Source organism: Bombus huntii, chromosome 11 (genome assembly GCF_024542735.1).
Source record: "Bombus huntii isolate Logan2020A chromosome 11, iyBomHunt1.1, whole genome shotgun sequence".
NCBI classification, from domain to species: Eukaryota; Metazoa; Arthropoda; class Insecta; order Hymenoptera; family Apidae; genus Bombus; species Bombus huntii.
This window is the reverse complement of record NC_066248.1, coordinates 2,487,690-2,510,730: the sequence shown is the minus strand read 5'-3', so window position 1 is coordinate 2,510,730 and position 23,041 is coordinate 2,487,690. Positions and strand designations below refer to the sequence as shown.

The 23,041-nt window shown below is 37.8% G+C and overlaps 1 protein-coding gene across 7 annotated transcripts in view; it reads right to left on the bottom strand.

Annotated features, from left to right (window-relative positions):
- LOC126870976 (uncharacterized) overlaps nucleotides 1-23,041 on the bottom strand; it is a 137,333-nt gene that overhangs the window by 39,486 nt on the left and 74,806 nt on the right. For all 7 annotated transcript variants that reach the window (XM_050629255.1, XM_050629254.1, XM_050629256.1 and 4 more), the window contains 2 exons: nucleotides 1,832-2,074; nucleotides 1,337-1,567 (listed from right to left, as the gene is read on the bottom strand). In XM_050629255.1, the coding sequence (XP_050485212.1) occupies nucleotides 1,337-1,469 (133 nt within the window). In that variant the 5' untranslated portion in view covers nucleotides 1,470-1,567; nucleotides 1,832-2,074. The remainder of the gene's footprint in view (nucleotides 1-1,336; nucleotides 1,568-1,831; nucleotides 2,075-23,041) is intronic.

Sequence of the window (23,041 nt, the reverse complement as noted above, 5' to 3'; positions counted from 1 at the left end):
TACTATAAATAATTAAGTTTGCTACGTTGCAGTTCCAGCTTGGCATCTTCAAGGCGAAGTCAGGTATTTTAAAACGTTCATAAGACCGGAAATTGCATTCCTTACCCAGTTCGTAGTAAATATAGTTACCGAATAAAGTAGTATTTGCCAACTTGTGTGATTCTAACCTTTTCATGTGTGTTTGACCTTGATATTTCTTTATTACATAACGACAGATATGAAGCATTTACATCGTAACTTGATTTTACAAAATAAACAAAATGAATGGTATAATAAATGATAATATAAAATACAATAAAATTGATAATAACAATATAAATAAATCTCAAACTCAAACATAAGAAAAACCAAAGCTGTTCGTTGTCTCTAGGTTCTTCAAACGTAATAAGCTCAAATATTTATACATTTCATAAAGCTTTCCAACATCTTACACAGCATCCTCAAAATTTCCCTCTAAGTATCGGCTCGAGCAGGCAAGCGAACATAAACCCTTGTTTGCTTTTTCGTTTGACGCACAAGAGAGGGTGAAACAGACTTGATTGACAAGTTAGATCCTCGCAGGTTATTTTCAGGAGGCATTGTCCGGTCGATAGGTCACGGTTTGAAATGTGTGCAAACATAATTTCGGTAGTGCTTATAGGGACCCTTTCGTATCGGTCGCGGAGTTGAAAAGGTGGGCGAACAGCGTTGAGGGAAGGTTTCATTCGGAGTTGGCTCCGCCTTGGGAAGAACGTACCTGATCGATAATTGGTTAGATTCGAGGAATATCGAATATTCGTAGAGCTACATCGAGCAATCTCAATCTTTATCGAGAGGATGAATGCCTCGATGGCTGTCGTCAGCTTCGAATGGAAAGCTCCAATCGGCCAAACCGATAGCCATCGAATCTCTTCGCGAAATGTTTCTTTGCTTTGCAATACTCTTCAGAGAACTAGTCGTTAGCTTGTCGATTTTAAGAGATCAACAGCAATATCTCGATCGTAAATATCAAGAAACTTGATTCTTAAAAGGTCTCTAGAATTACGATCAATCTTTTCAATCTTTGTACGATGCTTTGAACCTGCATTTATGATATTAAGAAAAAGATGAAGATTTCGAATTGAAATCCTAACGAATCATATCGTGCTAACTGTAATCTTATTTCGCAAAATAAACGAAACTTCGGTAAATCAAAGAACATGGCCGAAGTAACTTTTGATCCTCTCGGCGTAATTCGCTAAAGATAAAGTGATAAAAGTCAAGAATGGAATGAAAATGAAAAGTGACTTGGACGAAAACATTTCGAGATGTCGACAACGAGATTCTACTGGAAGATCAATTAATTAAATAGACTTGCCCTTAAGCTCCATGTCGGTGACCTGATCAGCTTTGTAGGTGACCGTCTCCCTACGATCCCCAACGATGAAGTAAATATTCGTGTATTCCTCGTCGTCGTTACCGCCGGTCCCGTTTCTCGCCTCGAGGTCCATGGCCAAGCAACTAATATCGGCCTTGAACCAGCTTCCGCTCCTCTGTGCTCGACCTTACGACAGCTTGTGAGGCGACCCGGCCTTGCTACTACTCGGGGCTACGAAAACATTCGATAGAATTTCGTTTTGTTCATTCAAAATGCAGAATAATTCGCTTGAACTTTTCGCGGGGCAAATGGTTGTATAATAGAAGAAATTATACGCAAATTTATAACAAATAAAGATATTAAACTTTCCGCGGAACGATAATATAGGAAAATTCTCTAAATAAGAATAATACGAAAATTACGTAAAACTGTCTTTAAACAATCAATTGTCTATAAATATTAAGGGGATATAGAGCAAGTAATATCGATACTAACCTCTGGTCGGGTGTAGAGGGATAGCTGAATCCTCAACGAGCTCATCGTCGCATCGCCGCCCCGGCGGCAACAACCGGGTCAACCCCGATTATTGCACCTGTCGACTTCGTACCTGCCGTGCGCAACACCTGCAGGGTGAACGATTCAGCGTTGTAGAATCCCGTTGATGACCGTCCAGGCACTAACCGAGAGGACGATCGCTCGTCTACTACCAGCTCACACTGCACTCCTTCATGGTCCATTCTACAAATCGATCGAATACAATCGTTAGATTTTCTATCGAAATTATTTAATAATTACAGCAACCGAGATTATAATTAATTATTTTCCAACACGGTAAGTAAATCCAGTATTTTTCATGGAAGATCCCAGTGTGCCGTTCTAGGGTTAATTTTTGCAATTTTTAAAAGTTAGGTAATTACTCGCTAATGAGAATATTCATATCTGGATGAAGTCGATCAAGCTTGGACTTTGTATGACTCGATTCATTATACACCGGCGAATTCATGCAGAAACTGCGAAGAACACGCGTAAAACAGTCCGAGATGAACTTCCTAACGCGATTCTGGCAAACTTGGGGCTGAGCAATTAAATTAGGACAAGCAAGAAGTAGCAGTCGACTGAATATCGAACAGCTACGGAAACACTGACAGACTCGTAAATTCTAGGGGAAGAGCAGTTAACGTAGGTATCGCATTTCATGAATTTTAATTTTCGGAATCAAATATAAAATTTAGGTCTAGCAATGAAATTGGTTAGTAATAAAAGTGGGAGCGAGCTGTGTCAATAGGGTATGGAATAATTTAACAACAAGTTTTACATGGTAATCGAGAATGAATTACGTCGAGGTAGAAACAAGCGATAGGTTGTCTGTGTCAAATGTAAAATTTTATCGATACAACGTACAAGAATCTTGATATACAGACAATAACGAGACAATATTCGTCCACTCATATCATATTCATAGAAAATTGTCCGTTTGTTCTTACTTGGCAAGAGTGCCACACCCACACGAGACACTTAGGCGAAGAAAATTTACGATTTCTTTGCTGAAGGTTGTTGGCAGAAATTAAAAGTCCTGACACACCGTGTCTCGCCCTTAACCCATAACCTCAAACAACGATTCGCGTCACACGACAAAGATGTATATGGCCGTCGACGAGTATTTATGACACGCTCGTCAAGGTACTATATTCCACATGGAAAACGTGCCTCCACTCGTGACGGTAAGAATTCTGGCAAAAATTTATCTCGAGAGATATATAAAGCATAACATTTAGTAAGCTTTGTATGATTTAGTATGGCACTAGGTATAAGTTTGAGTTTCTGATTTGCATTCTCAGCATTTTCAGAAAGTAAGAGACGAGATTGATCGCTTTCATCGAATTACATCTACTAAATTAATCGAGATATTCGTACGAAAATTTAGGAAGATATTGAAAAAGTGTCGATTATTATTTCTACATTTCTATTATTTCTATTATTTCTAACATTTACTTTATCTAATATTATTTAAATTTGATTTATAAGGCCGATATTTCATGTTTATACGGCGCGATGATTATTATTTCTCGTTAGACACCAATTAGGGTGCAGCATCATTAAATTGTTGATATTAACACTGTGGCGTTAGAAGCGTTAATTAGTTTTCTCATATAACGTTTCATTTACCCATAGTAGGTTACGCAGTATGGGAGCACTATGAATATGAGAATTCCGGTACTAAGTAACCAAAATTATGGTCGAATAAAACGCGCAAAGACAAGTAACAAATTCGTGGAATTTATTGCAACGTGAACAGTGATAATTTTTAATCGAGAGAAAATCTCGACTGCGTGACGACATCCGGGAACGTGAATTGCCATAAACGCCCTCGCAACTGTCGCTGTAAGTCTCCAACGCAATCAGACTGCACGTATAATAATAACGATAGCAGCAATAGCAACGACAATAAACAGTTTCGTTGTAAACAATATGGACGGATAAATCCGATCGTTCAACTCGGATATAATACGTTTATTATTCACCGAAGAACGAAATAAAAGAGATACACTTTACGTACAAATTTTTTATATCTGAATCTCACCCTCGTTTTATAATCGAAGAGAGAACTTCTAATATTCCAAGAAAATTTTTAGCATAAAAGTGAAACGAGAAACTAAGCATATCCGTAAGAATTCTTTCATATTTTCCTTAAACTTAAGAAATACTATTCGACCGAATGTGATCCGAAAAAAGGCACCAGAGTTAAAGGATTAATTCTTACGCTAACTTCTGGCTAAAAAATATTAAGCTTTGAACTACAATAACTTCGTAAAAGGAAATTGTACAACATTACGCCCGGGCTGCTTTTAATGGGCAACGCTTCTACGTTTTCACTACTGAATTGAATTTTCTTTTGTGAATTACCTTTTCATACTAGGTAAATGTCCGGATCGTGCAATCTCATCGTGGTGTAGCGTGGGTTATTTTAATGCCAACGACGCACATTTTATTCAAAACGTGATAAAATGACGACAAAAAATCGTATATCAATTTTGATAGGCGAAAAGGGACCGTTGTAAAGGCGAAGCTTCCATCTTCTGATTTATTATAAAACGAATAACTAAAAAGTTTTATTAAGACCGACAGAAACGTATTTGAGGTACTTTCGAGGGAGAAATATCATCTTTAATTACTTTGCTGCGAAGTGTATTTAGATAAACGAGGGAAAATTCATTAGTACTACAATTGAAACTGAATAATTATTGGATTTACAATGCTGGTAATTCCGAAGTGAAAACGGAAGGAAAATAAATAGACGTTTGTTTTAAGAATAAGCTTAATTACTTCGAAGTTAATTGAAAGTCTCGCTAATAGCCCCCAAACCCATTTTGATGAAACGATGGAACATCGAGCGGCGGTGCGTTGTTAATTAAAAAAAATATTTAACTATCTGCTCGTTTTATTTTTGTTAAAATTTGACGAATCGGGACATGAAAAGTTAATGTTCAATAAAATCCACCCTTTTGTTTCATGATATCGGAAGAAAATAAAGCTTTTTTTGCGAATAAAAAGAGAATTAATGAAAAAACATTAAAAACAACGTATGGAAACGTGAAATATCAGAAAATACAAAAGACATAAATATGGAAAAGAACAACATGTGCAACACATACGAAATAAAGATATTAATAATAATATAAAAAAAAAAAACAATACGAAACACGTATTCACTAACTACGTTGAAAACAGCGCTTCTACAATAAGCATTACGTTCAATAGCATTTCACCAGGAACATCTATTATTTGCTCAATTATTTATCGACAATGCGCTGTCAAATCAAACACCCACTGTCAGGAATAGTATGTTCCATCGATGTAGCCTGCAAACGGAAGATGTCACGTGAAATTTACAGGAAACCTGTTGCAGAACAATGCCTATTATGAGAGGTGAATCGATCCAGTCGCGATACGCGGGGAAAATGATTTTCAACTCAACCAGTACGAAATCCGCATGAAAATTCATGTTACGCGTCGATTCTCTTCCGTTTCATCGCTGCAGGAAGTATAACGCGCTTTTAATTGGATCGAAACGTTCGTATTTGATAACGTGACAAGACATCCACCGTGATGGATACAATCGAATGAGGCGCGTCAGGCCAGAAGATCGAAGTAGACATCGCGCGTCGTGTCGAAACAGCATTCGAAACGGAGATATGTATCGCGCTGCCATCCAATCAGACATCTTTGAGGGGGAAAAATCTCGTTTAAATCGTTTCTCGAATCGACTACCATTCAGAAATCAGTTTACGCTTTTGCTATAACTTAATTATATTTTCTACACAATTTTCTATAAACTCGCGATTATTTGAAGTTATTTGAAGTATTTTCAGTCGTTACAAGTTTATGCATAAGATTCGTACGTGCCAAAGAGATATTCAAATTCCAACTATTTCACGATCTCGTAATAAAATTCGTTTGTCAAATTTTATAACACGTTTAGAACCAATTCCAAAGAACAATTATCACTAAACATCGACTGAAGTGCATCGATCATCGATTGAAATTTCCACTGCCGATCACGTATCACGTTCCATCGAGCAGCCATCGATATGACAGGACTTCAGCCGGAAGATCGTGTTTCCGGAAACTTTGGAAGTTGCTGCGAACGATATCGGTTAATCAAACGGAATGTATGAAACAGGGAACCGAAGGGCGAGCGGCAAAGGGTGGAAATGACGTAAACCAATCGGTATCGGCAACACACAGATATACAGAGGACGAAGCCAATCAGAAGTGGACGCCCTGTGCAACAGCAATTGCCAGTGGACTCTTAATCCTGGAAAATCGCCTTTTACATTGTCCGGTCGGATTAAAGCTGCGACCATACTGTTTTATACGCACAGCTTCGGTCTTCAAGTATATTTCACGTTCGAGCTCTGGACACCGAGCGATTTTGAGCTTTGCGCATAGAAAACGCAAATTTCGAACCCGTTTGTCCGGTTTTCTCGGTCCGTTTGAATCGTTCCATTCGGCCAGATTAACGTCGGATTATCGAACCAAATTGCGATAAAGGGGTGAATGTAGGAGTTTAAAGCGAAAATATTCGGACTGGTTGCAAATAAGAGCGAGTTCGATCGTGACGTTTATGGTTGTACCGTAGAATGGACAGGTTGCGATACTTTATTTTATTAATGTACAATTTTACAACTGTAAATTATGAAATAAATTATGAAAATGTAAAGCTTCTACAATAAAGTAAAGTAGAACTCTGTATCGCTATTCTTATTGCTGTTAATTCAAATAAATACAAGGAGTTCTTCTTTTCTTAAAGTCGTTGATAATTAATTGGCTCATTTGCAATTATACAATCATCTTCATTCACGAGAAAAAGATAACATTACGTCAGTTAAGGTGTTGGTAGAAACGAATGAATTAACGAAGCGTAATACTATTCCTTAAACTTATCTGGTAATAAAAAAATAATAGGAAAATAACATAAAAGTTGCTCGTGCAACGCGTTTATATGAGCCGGTCGCGGATTTTAATATGTCCCTGTACATAAACAACGTGATTTGCAAACACGATTACATCTGCACAGACATCGCCGTCAATATTAATAACCCAACTACGAACAGCATGAAATATAATTTCGTGCGCATTCCAGGATCCTCCATCTCGAAAACAGAAGGATATTAATAATTGATTTTCGCGTGATCATCGTCGAAACGCCGGCACGATGCTTTTTCGTTAAAAAGAAATTGCTCCAGGTAATTTCCTATAATTCCGATACATGCTCGAGTTTCAATATAGATGGAAACACTCATTTTATCACGAGGCAGACTGCTACTTTTATTCCTTTGTTTCGCTGTAATTTCCCTTGTAATTTACGAAGGAGAAAACGACGATTAAAAGCGTTTAAAAACAGTAAGACTATTAATTAATATAACTGAACTGAAGCGCTTAATACCTTCTGTTATGCGCTTTAAAGCTGTTTAATTAAATGCAATTGGAACATATTTATCTTCTTAGTTGTGGCAGACGTAAATGAAATATAATGTAACGTATCAAAGGAAGTAGATGATTGAAAATGGCAGAGAAAGATTATTAGTACGCAATTATCCTTGTTGCGATCGTCGAATTTTTATATCTCGATCTAGCTCACGTTTTTACTAAATAAAAAAGACGCTCAATGGCTTAAGAACGCGTATAACATAAGGTTGAAAAAAAAATTACCTATTCCGACAACTACTTTTTCATATTATCTTCGACATTTTCCAATATCGGAAAAAGCAAGAGATGGTTTGAAAATGACCGAAAAGATGCATCGAGGTTAATAATAGCTGTATGAATATTGTAGGAATTAATATTTGAAGATATTCAATTGGTTGTATATTAATAAAACAGCGTTTGATACATTGAATCACTCGGCGTGAGCCAGTAGTTTCAATATTAATCATGTTTGTATGAAAACAATAATTAAAGCTAAAGGTAAATGTTACATTATTTGAAATCATACATTAATTATAGGATTCTTGTGTTATTACCGGACTCGATCAAACAAAATTTAAATTGGTCATTTTAATTGTCACTTTAATTATCGTCATATATATAGTATCACGTATTTTTTTTCGTAAAATTTAAAATTTATTCCACATTTATCGGTAGAAATGAATGTACTTTTTATCGTTTACGGGATGATGGAGAAAATCCATCGATGATTTCAAACGGCTGAGTTTCACTGTTTGCGGGAAATATTCGCAAGTACGTGTTATAACTCTCTGTTCGTGACCATAAATGTTCGAAACCGCTTTAATGGCGGCAAACGCCATATAAAAAGCCACTTCGTAAAATTGTCAGGAAGCAGAGCACATTATACGCGTAAAAGCAATAAATTATTGTTATCGAAATGATACGATCGTACATATGATTTTATACTCATGCGTACGTATTATACTTTATTAATTCACGACACAAATTGCAACGTTAACGAATAATTAAAAAACATATACATATTTTGCAATTATTTCCATCGATTAGTTTAAAACATGCAATTTATTAAAATTTTTTCTACTTTTTCTTCAAACAGCTATTTACGCGTACTAAAGATAAAAAAGAAATATAGAGAAAACGACGAAAACCAACCGGATCGGGAGTTGCTCCATCGAATTAAAAGCAAAGCTCCAGGTTGCATCCGGGAAAAGGAGCAGCACGATGAAAGTTCGTTTCATTCACTCTCTCCCAGGTCGTAACTATCAGACTAACAAAAAATTCCAAGTCATTAAAGCTGACGAAGTGTATCAAACGGCCGAAAGACCATCTTGCGAGCGTTTCAGGGAGACTAAACGACCGCATAATTACGCGTTCAATGAGACCAGAGCGTTATCCAGGATGCGGCAAGAGCACTCGAGCTTGAGCCGGAGTTAGAACGCTTCCTCGAATGCAAATTACGCGGTTCAGCGACAGCGTACCTATCCTGGCCAAAATAAAAAGGGAAAACAAACAGCAGGAACAACATGGAATTTCGCTCGCGTGCTGTTTCACCACGCCACGACCCAGTTTCATGGATCTAATTAACTGTGAAACGGCCAACCGCCTTCGTTTATTTTCCTTCAGCAAACAGCACGTCCTCAGTTTGTTCGCGTTCCAACCGATTCCCCTTCTTGCTAGCTGCCCTTCCGACCCTAGATTTTTTCCTTAACAACCTAACACCTCTCTTTATTCGTTAATCTTTTGTCTTGCAACGCGAATCAAAGGTAGTATTCGCTTCTCATCCGCGTCGAAGCTTTTTTCAATTTGAAAGGAACGTTCAACGAGGGTCGAAGTTATTGAAAAAAAGGAGGAAAGGGAAACAGGCAGGTCTGTGAGCCTCTAAAAGATATTGTCGAGATGGAGGTGAGATCCTTCCCGAGGTGACAGAGCTAAATAATATCGAGATGGATGGCGACAAAGTCTGACACGATTAAAGCGAACGAAGAAGAATTGCGATGGAGAAAAAGCTATATGGAGTTTCTTCCTTTGTCACGGGCGTGTTTGTGAATTTACCGTGAAAGTTTCCTTTTTATTTTATTATATTTTTTATTTTATTTTTTTATCGGACGAGGATTTTTTTCACGGCACAAACCTGCGAAGAATCCTACACCAAGAACATTAAGAGAATGTAACACGCGATCTTCTCATAGATTCGTTTCAACCCAGGACAAAACCAGGCACTCCATAAATTCATTTCCAGAGATGCGAATACATTAAGACCACGTTGAGACGATTGCGTCTCCTGAAACGTTGTTCCCCGCGGCGAACGTCGGCTCCTCGGCGATGACTTCCATCGGGATGACTCAGGAAAAAGGAAACGTGCTAACGAGCCCCGGTCAGCATTAATTGTAACATCCTCTGGACGGTGGCGGACCGCTTCCGTCGCGCGATCGCCTCGTCTCTGAAACGAAGGAAGCTGCCAAGACGACCTCAACGCCCACGCCGTACCGACTATAGGCCCTTTCCTCCGATTCCGCTTCACTCGACGTCTTTAACGCTGCTACTGATGGCGAGTTTAGACCGAACGAACGAACGAACGCTCGCTTTTCCCCCACCTTAGCAAAATTTAGTAAACTGAAAGCGTAAATGGGAGTTCGTTCGTCGTTTGGGTAGCAGTGAAGAGTACCCAATTCGTATTAAACGTCATATACTTACGGCCGGTTGTTGTATGTACGTTCGTATTAAAGTAGATAAACCAAAGTGACGTAAATGTATATTCGTACCGCATGACGTAAACGTACGTTCGTACAGCTCAAAGGATTAGAGGGTCGTTTGCCAAAAACATTCCATTTCCATCGTAAGAAACTTCTGGCTCGATACGTTTCGCTAAAATTACCTTCCACGCTTGCATTTCACGCTCGTGCGTGATACGCATTGCAAATTAGCGGCACTTAACGACAGTTGGTCGGAAATCTTTTCTCACCCATAAAATAACTCTCAGTTCCCTTCCGGTCCCTTCTCATAGAAAATGATCTTACTCATCCGAACTTATACTTAACCGTTTAAATTGAATAATACTCTCCATCCTGTTTATCTTTACCTACACACATCGGAACTATGGTTTAACCATTTTTCAGGACGTTCTTTCGCGTTACCGATCGTCCCCATGTTAAGTAACATCGAACAAAGGCATCGCCGCGAAACGGTTCCGACGAATTCGATCTCTGATTTCTAACGAAAGGATGTCGATATTGATCGACTATTGAATCATAGAGAAACTGGCGGTCCCGTGCAACGATTCGATCTTTGCGAAACGTGGAATAGCCGACTGTAGGTGAAAACGTGACGCGCTCTGACAACGCGTTAACGCGATTGTAGCGACGTTGTGGATCGATTGCACGCATCTGCGATGTCCAAACGAATTTCCAGCGGAATCGCGTCATGTCGGTGCGGCCTTAAGTGCATTACGCCGTTTACGAGGTAGTAGCACTCTCATTCCGGATACAGGTACCGTAGACATTAAATTCAATGCACGTCAGACAGTGCCGCATGCGGGTACGGGACAAGTAGCACAAACGTCGCCCTCCTCCCTCTTCCCCCTTCAAGATTCACGTTTTACGGTCTCGTTTTATTGCACGCACGCCGATAAAATTCAGTCGGGTAATACCCCTTCTGATAAACTTTATCGAGGGAACGTACGAGAAACGATCGCGAAACGGTTTCGCTCGAAAGGTGCCGCGTGCCGTGTTTCTCCGCCGTTTTGTCTTCGATATACGTCGTGACGTTAGAGCTTTCGAAGAGAAAAACGAAGAAATTGCGATATCTAACCCTTTGCCAATTTCATTTGAACGTTTTTTACGACACGATCGATCGATAATTCTGACATACTTTTATCGCAGACTCTTTTGAAATCAAGAAGTTTGTTTCGAAAAGAAAAATGTTACGAATATTTGTAAATTTATTCGTTCTCCTTCTTCTAATTTCTATCCATCGAAATGATACAATTAAAAAATGATAGGAATAAAACGAAGACGATACTATCTCTATCTTTGTTTCGCCTCGTTTCAACGTTATATTTGATTTCTATTAATTAATCGTATTAGATATTAGATTATTAATTGTTTGAAAAATTCCAATATTCCTAAACGGGATTTCCATTGACAGTCAAAAATCGCGTTATTTATACTATCATAGAATTATATTTTATTGACTCGAGTCAAATATTTGGTATCATCTTCCGGATACATTTTACTTACGAATTTAATCACCGATGACATTTGCCAGGGGTATTCATTAATTCTATTCGCAAAGGGTAGAAATGTTTGTCATGAAAGTGACATGCACAGAGATACAAATATCGAGGCAGACGAAGCTCCTGCGACAAGATTTCGCCAAGCAGACACCGGAGGCGTCGTCTTCGTGTCGACCTCAATAATTATACTTTAATCAAAATCGTGACGAAATTTCCTTTGATGCTCTCTGTTTGATGATTGTCGTTATTCAGCCGTAAACAAACTAATAATCGCGTGATTGCCATTTCCCTCGTTCTCCTTTCACGATCGGCTATGATTCGTGCAAATTTGACGAAATTGCTAGGAAACTAATTCTCCGGTATCTTTGACAACGTGCTTTCGCCGTTTGGAAAACATTTTGTTTTCAACATAGTGATTCAACATTAATGTTTTCAACATTGTGTTATACACAATATATGGAACGTTACTCATAAATCGAGCTCGCATCAATTTTATTTGAATCTTATCACGGTGATACAGTCGCGCCTTTAATTAGAAATTCGTATTTCAAAAAATGACGCGTCAAAGATTATTTTATTAGTTTGCTGTTTGTTCGATACTGATACCTCAACGCTTTAAAGTGGAGAAAAGATATGTTTTTTTATTGGTTACGGAAAACCAATAAATTATGAAACTAGCGTTTGAAAGAGTCTTGTTAGTACACGTTGACATTACAAGCAGGATCTCTTCGAGCATTTTTCTTCGGTCGTTAAAAAGAAACGAAAGAGATTACTGTGTGTACTTGTCGCTGATTGCCAAGGATATCGAGAGGAAAGGAAGAAATATTCAATACTGATATTCCTATCCCGCATCCTCTGTGGAAAAATCGTCTCGAGAGGCAAACAGAAACGCACAAACAAGCTCCTCTTCCTTCGCTATCTTCCGCACTCTTTTCTACTTATTTGCACGGTAAGCGATGGCACGACATGAAATAAAGCCTCTGTTTAAATTAGTACAGGAATCCGAGATCGATAGTAGTTATAAAACCAAAGCAGAAATATGGAAACTAAAATGTGAATAACATATCGAAATGATGGTAACGTAAGAGCTATCACGATTATTTATCTTTTAATGAAACAACGCTTTTAACGAATAATATAAATACGTATTGGATTTCTAAATAATTTCGTTCAAATAAAGTAGTTAATGACGACGGAAAAAGAATTTACCTTATAACCTTTTACGAAATAATGATGCATAAATCGATAACAACGGCTGATTTAATTTCTCAATTATTAATTTTCAATTAATGAACATCGTATCGCTCGTTAGTTATTCGCCCTAATTATTACCTCTGCTTTACACAAGAAATTATTCCTTGGTCAGAATAAATAAAAAAAAAAACTCAAAAAAGCTTGTTATTACTTATCGTTTATACAAGTCCTCCCTCGGTTAAATTGGCTAAAAGAAAAGATACGATATTCTATCCCTTCAATTAACCTTTTGATTACATATTTAAATCACCATTCACGATCCAGTACCATCTTTTTAGTACTTTTTCCCTGCTCGAGTTCATAGCCGATATCCACAGAGAACATCGTAAATTAACTTTGTTCGTTCGTTCGACACTTAAGCGATCTCACAACAAATACGAGAAGTAAGAGGCCTTCGATCGACAGTCCTTTGTGCCTTCTTCGCGATTACGCTCGTTAAACCAGAAACAATCAAGCGCTGATTTTCTCTACGAACAGACCTAATACATTTCCAGGTACACGCTAGATGATTAAAAGCACCCTGTATACACTTTGCTGTGAACATATATATATACATACATACACGCTCCGAGCAAACAGATTTCCATTCGCGATCCAGTACACCGGTGCAAGAAATCAACGTGAAACTTAGCAGCCCCGAGGAACGCTTTAAATTTGTGATACACGCCGCGGGCAAGAGGTTAATATGCAGCTAAAGCACGAAACACGAGAGGACATTCGTTGAGAACTACGAAGCGTGGCCTATGTAAACCTGAATATCTAAAGGTAATGCGTATCTGACGAATAAAAGCGAAGATGTTACATTTTTCAGGTAGCTGCATTTCATAGAATATCTGCTGACTTCGTACGTAACGTAACGATTAATTTATAATCTCAAGGTGACGATTAATCGATGAGAATTTACATTGGCGCGAAGTTACGATCCAAAATCGTACAATCAGGCACAAAAATCTACGCACGCTTCTTAAACATAAGATACAGAACGAACGTGTATGTAAAAGAACGCGTATCATCGGACTAAATGGTCGAAAGAAACATCGAACGAATACCATCTATTGTACTTGGTAGAATAGATATGGTCGTTGTGACTGCGAGTAGGATCAACTTGTATTATATATTAATCTCCAAAAGACGATACGACCCAACTTAACCTGACAAATACGTCAGAAGACGCTACTCCGATATAATTGAGGTGACTCCAAGTGGAATCAACTTGTATTATATACATAATGGGAGTAGCGTTTTCTGACGCTTTTTTTAAAGGTTTCATTCATGGTAAAACACGTCAATTTGTACATTATGAATAATTCTTCAGAAAGGTCTTGGAAGCAACTATCTCTCGAAACTATCGCCGCGTAGAATAGAACTTTGCTTAACATCTACCAAACAACGAAATTATTTCCTCTCTTAGAACGAGCACGATCGACAGAGAAATTCTTCGTCGGTTGAAATTCTTCGTACCTGAAACCATAAACATCGCCAATTTTGCCCGAGCTTTCGTGACTTCGTTAGAAGTTTTACAATTGTCCTCCTTAGCGAACGACGAACGAACAACCGTAATGTGTTCGCGTCTAAGCGAAACGTTGCCAAAGGATCGATAGCAGTATGCCGCGTACGTCATCGCGAAAGAAAACGTCTTGCGTCACGTTTCATTAGGCGGTGAATAAATCATGGTAATCGCGTTATCATTAGGGAATAATTCAAAGATGCCGCGTCGACAATAAGAACAACATTCTTCTACCAAAAGAATGGCGGAAGTTGATTTCTGTACGAGCCTCTTTGTCTGGATAATTAAACGTTCGACGCTTTCGTGTAGCGCGTAATGAATAATTTAAGCCTTCCGCCGAACGAATTATTTATACACCTTTAATGTATTGACGTCGCATACTTACAGGGATACGCTAATTTCTTGCATAAATTATTCGTGTATCCGTTCTTCCAATGAAATTACTCGAACAGTTCGTAATTTAATTTCAAGCATTATATATTCAAGGACTTTGAGTAATTTCATTCATGCTCGTGGTTAATTTAGAATTATTTGACAGATCGATACTAATTGGAAAGATGTTGTGTCATTAAGCAAACACAATCTTGTTAGTTCGAACAAAAAGTTAGAAAATGATCGCCCTTGCTTATTTAACGCTCGATATTTCCTATACGTGACGTTGTTACTTTAACAAATTATCAAATAATTCAATGATAAACATATTCGTCTCCTTCGAAACTTGTTCTAATTTCGGTGCATCGTTCCTTTCCCACAAAAACACCAGCAAAACTGTGTTTATTAGTAATAATAGATAAAAAAAAAAAAAATGTCTCCTCTTCCTCGACAAAAATTCGATCCTAAAGAAATTAATGTCAATTTCCAAGGAATAATATCAGAAGCCATTGTGCGATGACAAGTCCACGAATCCATTCGAATCTCTTCCACTTCGTAGTTATTTCAACGAAAACCACGAGACTACAGCTACACGGTTTCGTGCGGAACAAGTCAGTTGGCCAAAATAACCAACTAGAACCGCAACGTTTCATCAACGTTTCGTACGAACGAGAAATCAGAAAGACGAACATCCGTTGAAAATTCAACTAACCCTCGAACGTTCCTAACTAATTAAAACCCGTCTGCTGTTGCTCATAATAATATTGCTGTGCATAATGTGCGCCGTGTGCAATTAAAGCAGCACGTGCACGAATTATCGTCGTATCCTGGCAACGTCACATCGAAACGATTCGCGCGATTAGATCAAACCATAACATCGATGAATTTTGACCAGAGACACGATCGCGACGACGCGACGCGACGTATCGTGTTCGAGGACAATTTTGCCTCGACACGATACGGTTCCGAGCGAAGAGGATACTTTAATTCACCCTTCGAGGGAAAATGTTAAAAGCTGCTCTCGAAGCAATCGTCAGGGGATCGTGTTTCTCGACAATTAAGGGGGACGAATTTTAGGGTGGAAGGAATACTGTGTATTTAATAGTTTAGTGGTGGATAAACGGAAAGAGAAGTGACGACGAAGGATAAGAAAAGATCGAAGCGAACGACGTTTGACGTTGAGTCTGGTAGCGAATACTTTGTGGTCGGAGTAAGTAATGTTATAGAGCGTTTGATCCTGCAACGAAGAATGTAATAGCAGAATCGTTAGAGCTTAGTTCCACAGTTCTGAAAGCTTTCCTTGGTCTGCGTCTATCGACAACATCGTTGACGAGCATAGTTCGTCAAAGGAATAGAAAGACTTCTCTAAACTAGAATTACCACAGATTTTTAACGATCTGGAAATTTGGCTGACGTTTTTCTAAAATGCAGGGCTAGGTACTTGTTGCTCTTATCGCGTTTCATTGTCGTTGAATCTCGCTTCGTTTTCTTTTGAACAATAATTATACGTATATTACACTCGTTAGTAGATTCCGATTTTAGGAGAAATAGAATATTCGAAATATTCAAATGTCTAATACGATCAAAGAACGGTGACTTTCTTTAATCCTCTTTGTTCCTAATTTAATGGACGATTAATTTTACGGGAATTACAGTGAGCTGATTTTACAGGGCTAACTAAGAGACATGGATCGCTTGACTGCACAAAGGATCTGTGTCGCTGTCCAAGTTAAGCTTCAGAGCTTAGGGAGCTTTAGTCTCTCTTATTAGACAGGAACGCTTACTAATATTCTATTCTGCACGAGATATATGTGTTAACGTTATGTTCCGCGGAAACCTATTGCTAGAACATAATGCGAAACAACACTACGTAAATAATTTCAATTGCGTATATTAGCTGATTCCGTGTAAGAATCGTTTTACGAAGAAGTAGAAACACTCCAAGTCTCAAATCATTTTAAATTATCGAAAATTTAATTCGGTGGAATGTTAGAAATTCTGTATAATTTGCAATCAGTCTGTATTATCCGTGTTACAAAGATATAGTACGCGGAGTTATTTCGGAGTTTCTCGCTGTACGGATCACCAGATTAGGTTTACAGTTGAATGAGGTGTCAAAGCTCTAGAGGTTGCCCTATTGTTGTAACTTCCACATACCTGACGATGCCTGCTTATACGTACATGCCTCGTTTCCTCCAGTTTATCGACAACAGACATATCAAAACCTTCCAGGTACACTTATAGTTAGCGATCCTGGCTAGATAGCAATCCTTGATTGCCAGTTTCCACGCTAGAGGTGGACACGAAACCTGTCGAAGTAGTGCGTTTTCCTTTTCCTTTCATTCCACTTTCTTTTTTCTTTTTCGTCGTTTTGCTACCGATCATTTTAACGTTATTAACGAATACTGCATGTGAAAGATCATTTAATACGAAACAATCAATTATTAAATTAACGGAAAAAGCCACTGGTTTCTGATATCTATCGTTAACACGATTGGTTAATCTCTACCCTCGCAGCGACAAAATAAAAACAAGCGTTTCGAATAAACCGTAACACCCTCTTAACGTAACAGACATTTACTTGCAGTCAACTTTTTGCAATGTCTTTCATGAAAAAATTCCCAGTAACTTTTCTATACGCCAAGCGTAGCGGATCAATAATTTAGCTGCAACGACTCAAATACGATACAACAGAAGGGGAAAAAACAAGAATAAAGAAAAGTAATCTGAATATTTTATAAATAGCCCAAGTTAGCTGTTGAAGGTACGCGTAACAAGTCCGCTCGAAGTGGAACAATGTCGGGATAAAACAAAGGAGGGGGCGCGCGCGTAAAACGTACAAAGCATTCATTTTATGCGAGACTCTTTATTTGACTTCACCTGCCACGATATTTCCGTCTCCGAGCTCTTCATTAACGTTCCGTTGTCTCGAAACGAACCGAGAATTTTCCTCCCGCCCCCTACCCCGCGTAAAATCCAGCCGTGAAATCGTCGCGGATTTAAAATACCAAACATCCATCGCTGACTGCGAAAACATCCGGTGTAAATCGCGATTTTCTTTCATACGGGTAACGAGAACGCCGCCATTGTTACTGATTCTCGGTGAAACATTGTTAATTCCTCAACGACTGGCTGATCGAGCGACGTAAATGGAATAGATAGCTGTAAAGTGGAATAAACCTGGAATATTTCGATCCTCGAACGAAAGTACGCTGATAGTTTGCGTCGGTTTCAACGTGTCTAATTAAATGAATTCTCTGTGACGGGGATGGAAACGCACGCGTTATACGTATGGTAATTAAAATGGAAGGCGGTCGATGGACTTAAAATGACGTCGATGTACCGCGTGTAGTATATCCGTAAAAGTTTTCTGCGATAAATGTTAAAATACTACTCAGTTGGTAAGTCATTGTACCGGAGTATATGTATTTGGCAAATATATTATAGATCGATGGTTCTAATTGATATTAATACGTAATAAAATATTTGATTATAAGAAAAGAATTATTAGATTTATTCAAGCTTTCTTTTTTATTAAGCGGTAAAAAAACATACAAATATTTTGTTTCAGAAGCTAATATTATATCTGTTCGATATTTTCTCGGAGCATATATTCACGAGGGTGTATTTCGATCAATCAACAATCGATGTAATTTAAGGGAAGGGTATACGCGATTGTATGGCAAATATTCGTGATTCCCTCAAGAGCAATAACGTCTGCTATAATACTCTAATTAACTAATGAACAATAGGAAACTACGTTATACATGGAATATCGCATCAAATAATTGCATTAGGAAATAAAGCTTTCGGAACGAAAATATTGAAATGTCTGCGAAATGAAATTAATCTCGTGCCATTAGTAAATTGTAATATAAATCCTACGTAATATACGAAACGAGTAATAACTATACGTTCGAATATAATAAAATAAATTTTCTCCATATACAAGAAAGTTATGTCATATTCGCTGATAATTTCTATTCTCGTACGAATGATCTTATATTGTCAGATATACGTAAATAGGAATGATCGGAGCACGGTCCTTGGTAATAAAATAAAATAAAAATTTCATTCCTCGTAGATTTAATGGCATCTTTCCTTAATTAAAATATGATTTTAATACTGCCGACTGGAGGATGGTCTCCGTACACGTGGCAAGAAATTAGGACGAAGCTTCATAATGAGATCCATTATACCAAATCCCACTTAGTCCTCAATTTCACCAGGCATTTAAGAAGCGGTTTGTACGCGTAAACGTCATACGCAATTCCAAATCCTTTGATATTAGGCATAACTATACGGAACGAAAATGCAAACTATACGATCAAACCAGTTATTTACGTTAATAGCTCTGTTAGGCTTTAAAGCGTTTCAAATTTTAAGGAAGATTAACTTGATCGATGTTATTTACCGTAACGGCTGATTCTGTTAAACGAAATGCGTCTCAGAATGAAAGAATTTTTTCGTTTGATTACGACAAAACAAACGCGTTAACTCGACTCGTGTACCAATTATTATCGACACAGTTGGATTATTCATACGAAAAAGTTTTGCGATTGTTAGCCGAGAACGAGTGAAAGATAATTTATCCAGGAAATTGAATTTACTTTCTCGCAACGAATCAAACGTATTTCGTTCGTCTTATGAGTATGGCCCCACCCGTTGAATAGGCGGAACACGCGACACCGTGCATGTCGACCAGTTTATTACGCTAACCCGATGCATTATTCAAACGATTCGCGTTTACGTATAGCACGAGATGGCTGCCACGTTTATCCTCCCTTTTTGTTTCGACCTGGCGCTCCTTCTGCGTATCGTCGTCGGTATCTTCGTTATCGATCGTCTATTCCTCGGCATCGGGATCGATTTACAGACGTAGCTACCGGCCGATGTATCGGTGGCAATTACCAGCCATATTTTACGCCCACCCAGTTCTAGGGACAAATTTTGCATGCTCGACTAATCATAATGTTGAACAGCCTGTCTCGCGTTTTCACTCGACCAACGAAACATGGTCACGAGAATGGCACACTTGCGCCTTTGCGAAATTGGCCATTCCATATGCAACAATTTAACAATATCGGAAATGCGGACAATTGGCGAAACATACGAGAAACATTTGAGAGGAAAGGTACCGTAAATTGGAATTTTTCATGCTATTTGTATAAAATTCAAGAATAGTACAAGGATCGATAAAACACGAAGCAACGTCTCACAAGCAATAAATACGAACAATTCCAGGTTACAAACAACACCGAGTATTATTTAAAAATATTTAAGAAATGTTTTAATTGAAAGAGAAAACGCGAACAAATGTACTATTATTTAAGCATAACGCAAGATATGATACTATTTCCACATAATTAATACTTGATACATTAAACAAGGATTATTCGAAATGACGTCTCGTCCGCAGTAATCTATTTTATTCGCAACCAGATAGCGTGAAATTTGAATAACGGGGTCATCATCAATTATCCAGTAATTAAATAACGTAACATGAATATTTAGCAGTTGGAATAATCAGCTTTTGGATGGGTAAAACAGACGCAGCGAACGTAACACTGAAAATAGAGTTCAATTTCTGTTGGAAAGCAACCGCGATAGAAACAGTGATACGGAGCGATATAAATACGATATTGAAAATAGAGACGTACATTTTATTTCAGAGCACTCTCTGATATTCTATCTTTGATGAGAAAGTTATCTCCTCTGATTTATACCTTTCCATTCCTTTCTAATAAGGAAATATAATATAAAAATCGTAGTAAGACGAATCGAACATCACCATTGACCTCCGTAAGTTATAACTTCTTAAATATCTGTATAAAAATACAAGAAACGATGAAATTATTTTTTTAAAAAATCATACTTTGTCTGGAAACGTATCGAAGACGCAAAGACAGGATTATTTAGAAAGATCAAAACGTATTTCCGTCGAAATCATGTACGTTCGGTCGGGTTTCTACGCGTTCCAAGAAAAGCCTTTGTGTCTCGCCCTGGAATACCATCGTTTAGAAATATATCAAACGAAAATTTGAGACGATCTCGATCAACGATTTCTTTGATACCCGCGCACAGTAGAGGAAAAGTGGCTTCCGTCGCATCGCGTAGGTAGTTTCATTAAAATGCATTTACCATTGGATTGGCAACTAAGTGATTGCGGAGTTTGTCATTAGCTGGTATTGACAAAATCTGCAATCATTTAGTTGCCAACCCAATATATGGCTTGTCTGTATGTTTCGTTGCGCCTATACGGAATTTAATCCAGTTGAACCCGGTGTGTTGAACGCTGGACGAAATAGTATAAAAGGAGATATCTGTAGTAGAAAAATTGTCAAGGAATAAGATAATATTGCTTGTAATTAACAAAGTCGAAGATGCGCATAGAAAAAATTCCATCGTAGGGAACTTACTAATCAGTGCCGATTAATCGCTTGAACAATCCTATTCGGTTGAAGCAACGTTCTCGAAATAAATTTATTTCGCTGTAACGCGTTACCCTGTATACGGATTTATATATAGTAAATATAGGTTTCGATATGTATCATCAAATAAGGTTGGATGGTTGTTTAGAAAATTTGAAGTAAGAAGAAGCCACAATTTTGTGCAATTCGATATAAAAATTCTGGGTAGGTGCTTGACTCATGCGCTATCCGGTATACACCTGGAGCAGTATGTGTGCATGCGAATACCCATAATATGGAACATGTACACCTCTATACGTATGATTATAGTACTACTAGACCCAATAAAGATAACCACGAACATAAGGAATCCGATAATGGCAAAACCAGAATCTAGAGATTCGATATTGATAATCCTATGGCCGTATAGCTTAAGGAAGACAATTTAGACGTGTTTAGCAGTTACCAAGATTCTAGTAATATCAATAAAATTGAGAAGTAACGAAGGCTATCGAAACATAAGGAGTTTCAAATAATACGGAAACATAAATAGCATGGAAACCGTTCAAATATTCATATACGTACGGAGAAATTGCTAGAATTACATGTAAGAACCCTGAGAATGTACTGAAAATCACGAAACATCTGTCAAGAAGATAAAACGTCTAGGAAATCGTTTAAAACAGATTTAATCCTCTGTATTTCGAAAGCTTGTAACGATATTATCGAACAACGTCTGATAGTTCTAGTCTTGAATCATCGTAGAAATCTGTTCAACGCAGAATCTAGAGGTCACAAAAGCCAAAGAAATAAGATGTACGTATGAAAATACCAATGTGTAAGGAATCTCGAAGGAAGATCTAAAAATTTCCCATTCTCGCATGATAGGTACTAACATCGACGTATCCATATGTCTTAATAAACATTTACGTAGGTATTGAGAATCCACAAAGCTGTGCAAATATGCTCGATATTCTACGGATCTTCAGGGGCTACTAGATTACTTAACAACTCAGTGAAAACCTCGAAACCACTGAACTACGTGAAACCACTAACTCCTAGGAAACCTTGGAACCATTCCGTATATTTTATCATCCATCGAGATTAATTTACGTTTGTATTAACACACATAGGTATATCAGATCGTTACATGTTCGAGCGATGATATGGATAATTTGCAAATATTCATGCATTTATAGAAAATTTATTCCCTACATAAGAATTAATCTCCCTATTTTTCTTCTTTCTTCTTTTTCTAGTTCGTAAAGAATAATCGGAATTCTAATAATCAGAGTCAGATGTTGCCGAGGACAGGTCCAGAAACGCGGCGTGTCAGTCAGTTCCACGTTTCACCTCGGAGACGGTGAACATTGCTTCAGGCGACTTTCAAATCGTGGAAGCTGAAAGCTCCGTGATGTCTGGAACTTTGTTCGGACTATGGTAAGGTGGCACGATATTAAACTGGCTGTCATTGAAAGTCTAAAACTTTTGCCCAATGCTATAGTGTATAAAAGGTTGAATAATGAGATATTGTAATGATAATGAATATTGTAATGATAATAAATATTATAAATATTATAATACAGAGGAATTTGTTTAGGGGAATTCTAATTCTTCGAGTTGCCTCGAACAAACCGTTGTACCTGTCATTTAAATATTGAAGCGTCATTCGACGAGAATTAAATATAAAGTCGCTCGAAACTTTTCTTACTAGGAAATGAGTCGACTAAGATTCGAGCCACATTGAACGAGACACATTTACGATAACGAAGGGACGTCAAAAAAAGTATAATTATTTATTGCCTTATTACATTCGTGTCCCAACGAATTACTCAGCTTCTCAGCTTTACGAAAAAGTATGGTTCCTCGTTTCTCTCTATTTTTCTTTTTTCTTTCTTTTGTTAAATGTCGAAAATTTGCAACGACGTTCCTACGAAATAACCCGAAAGATTAATTTAAAA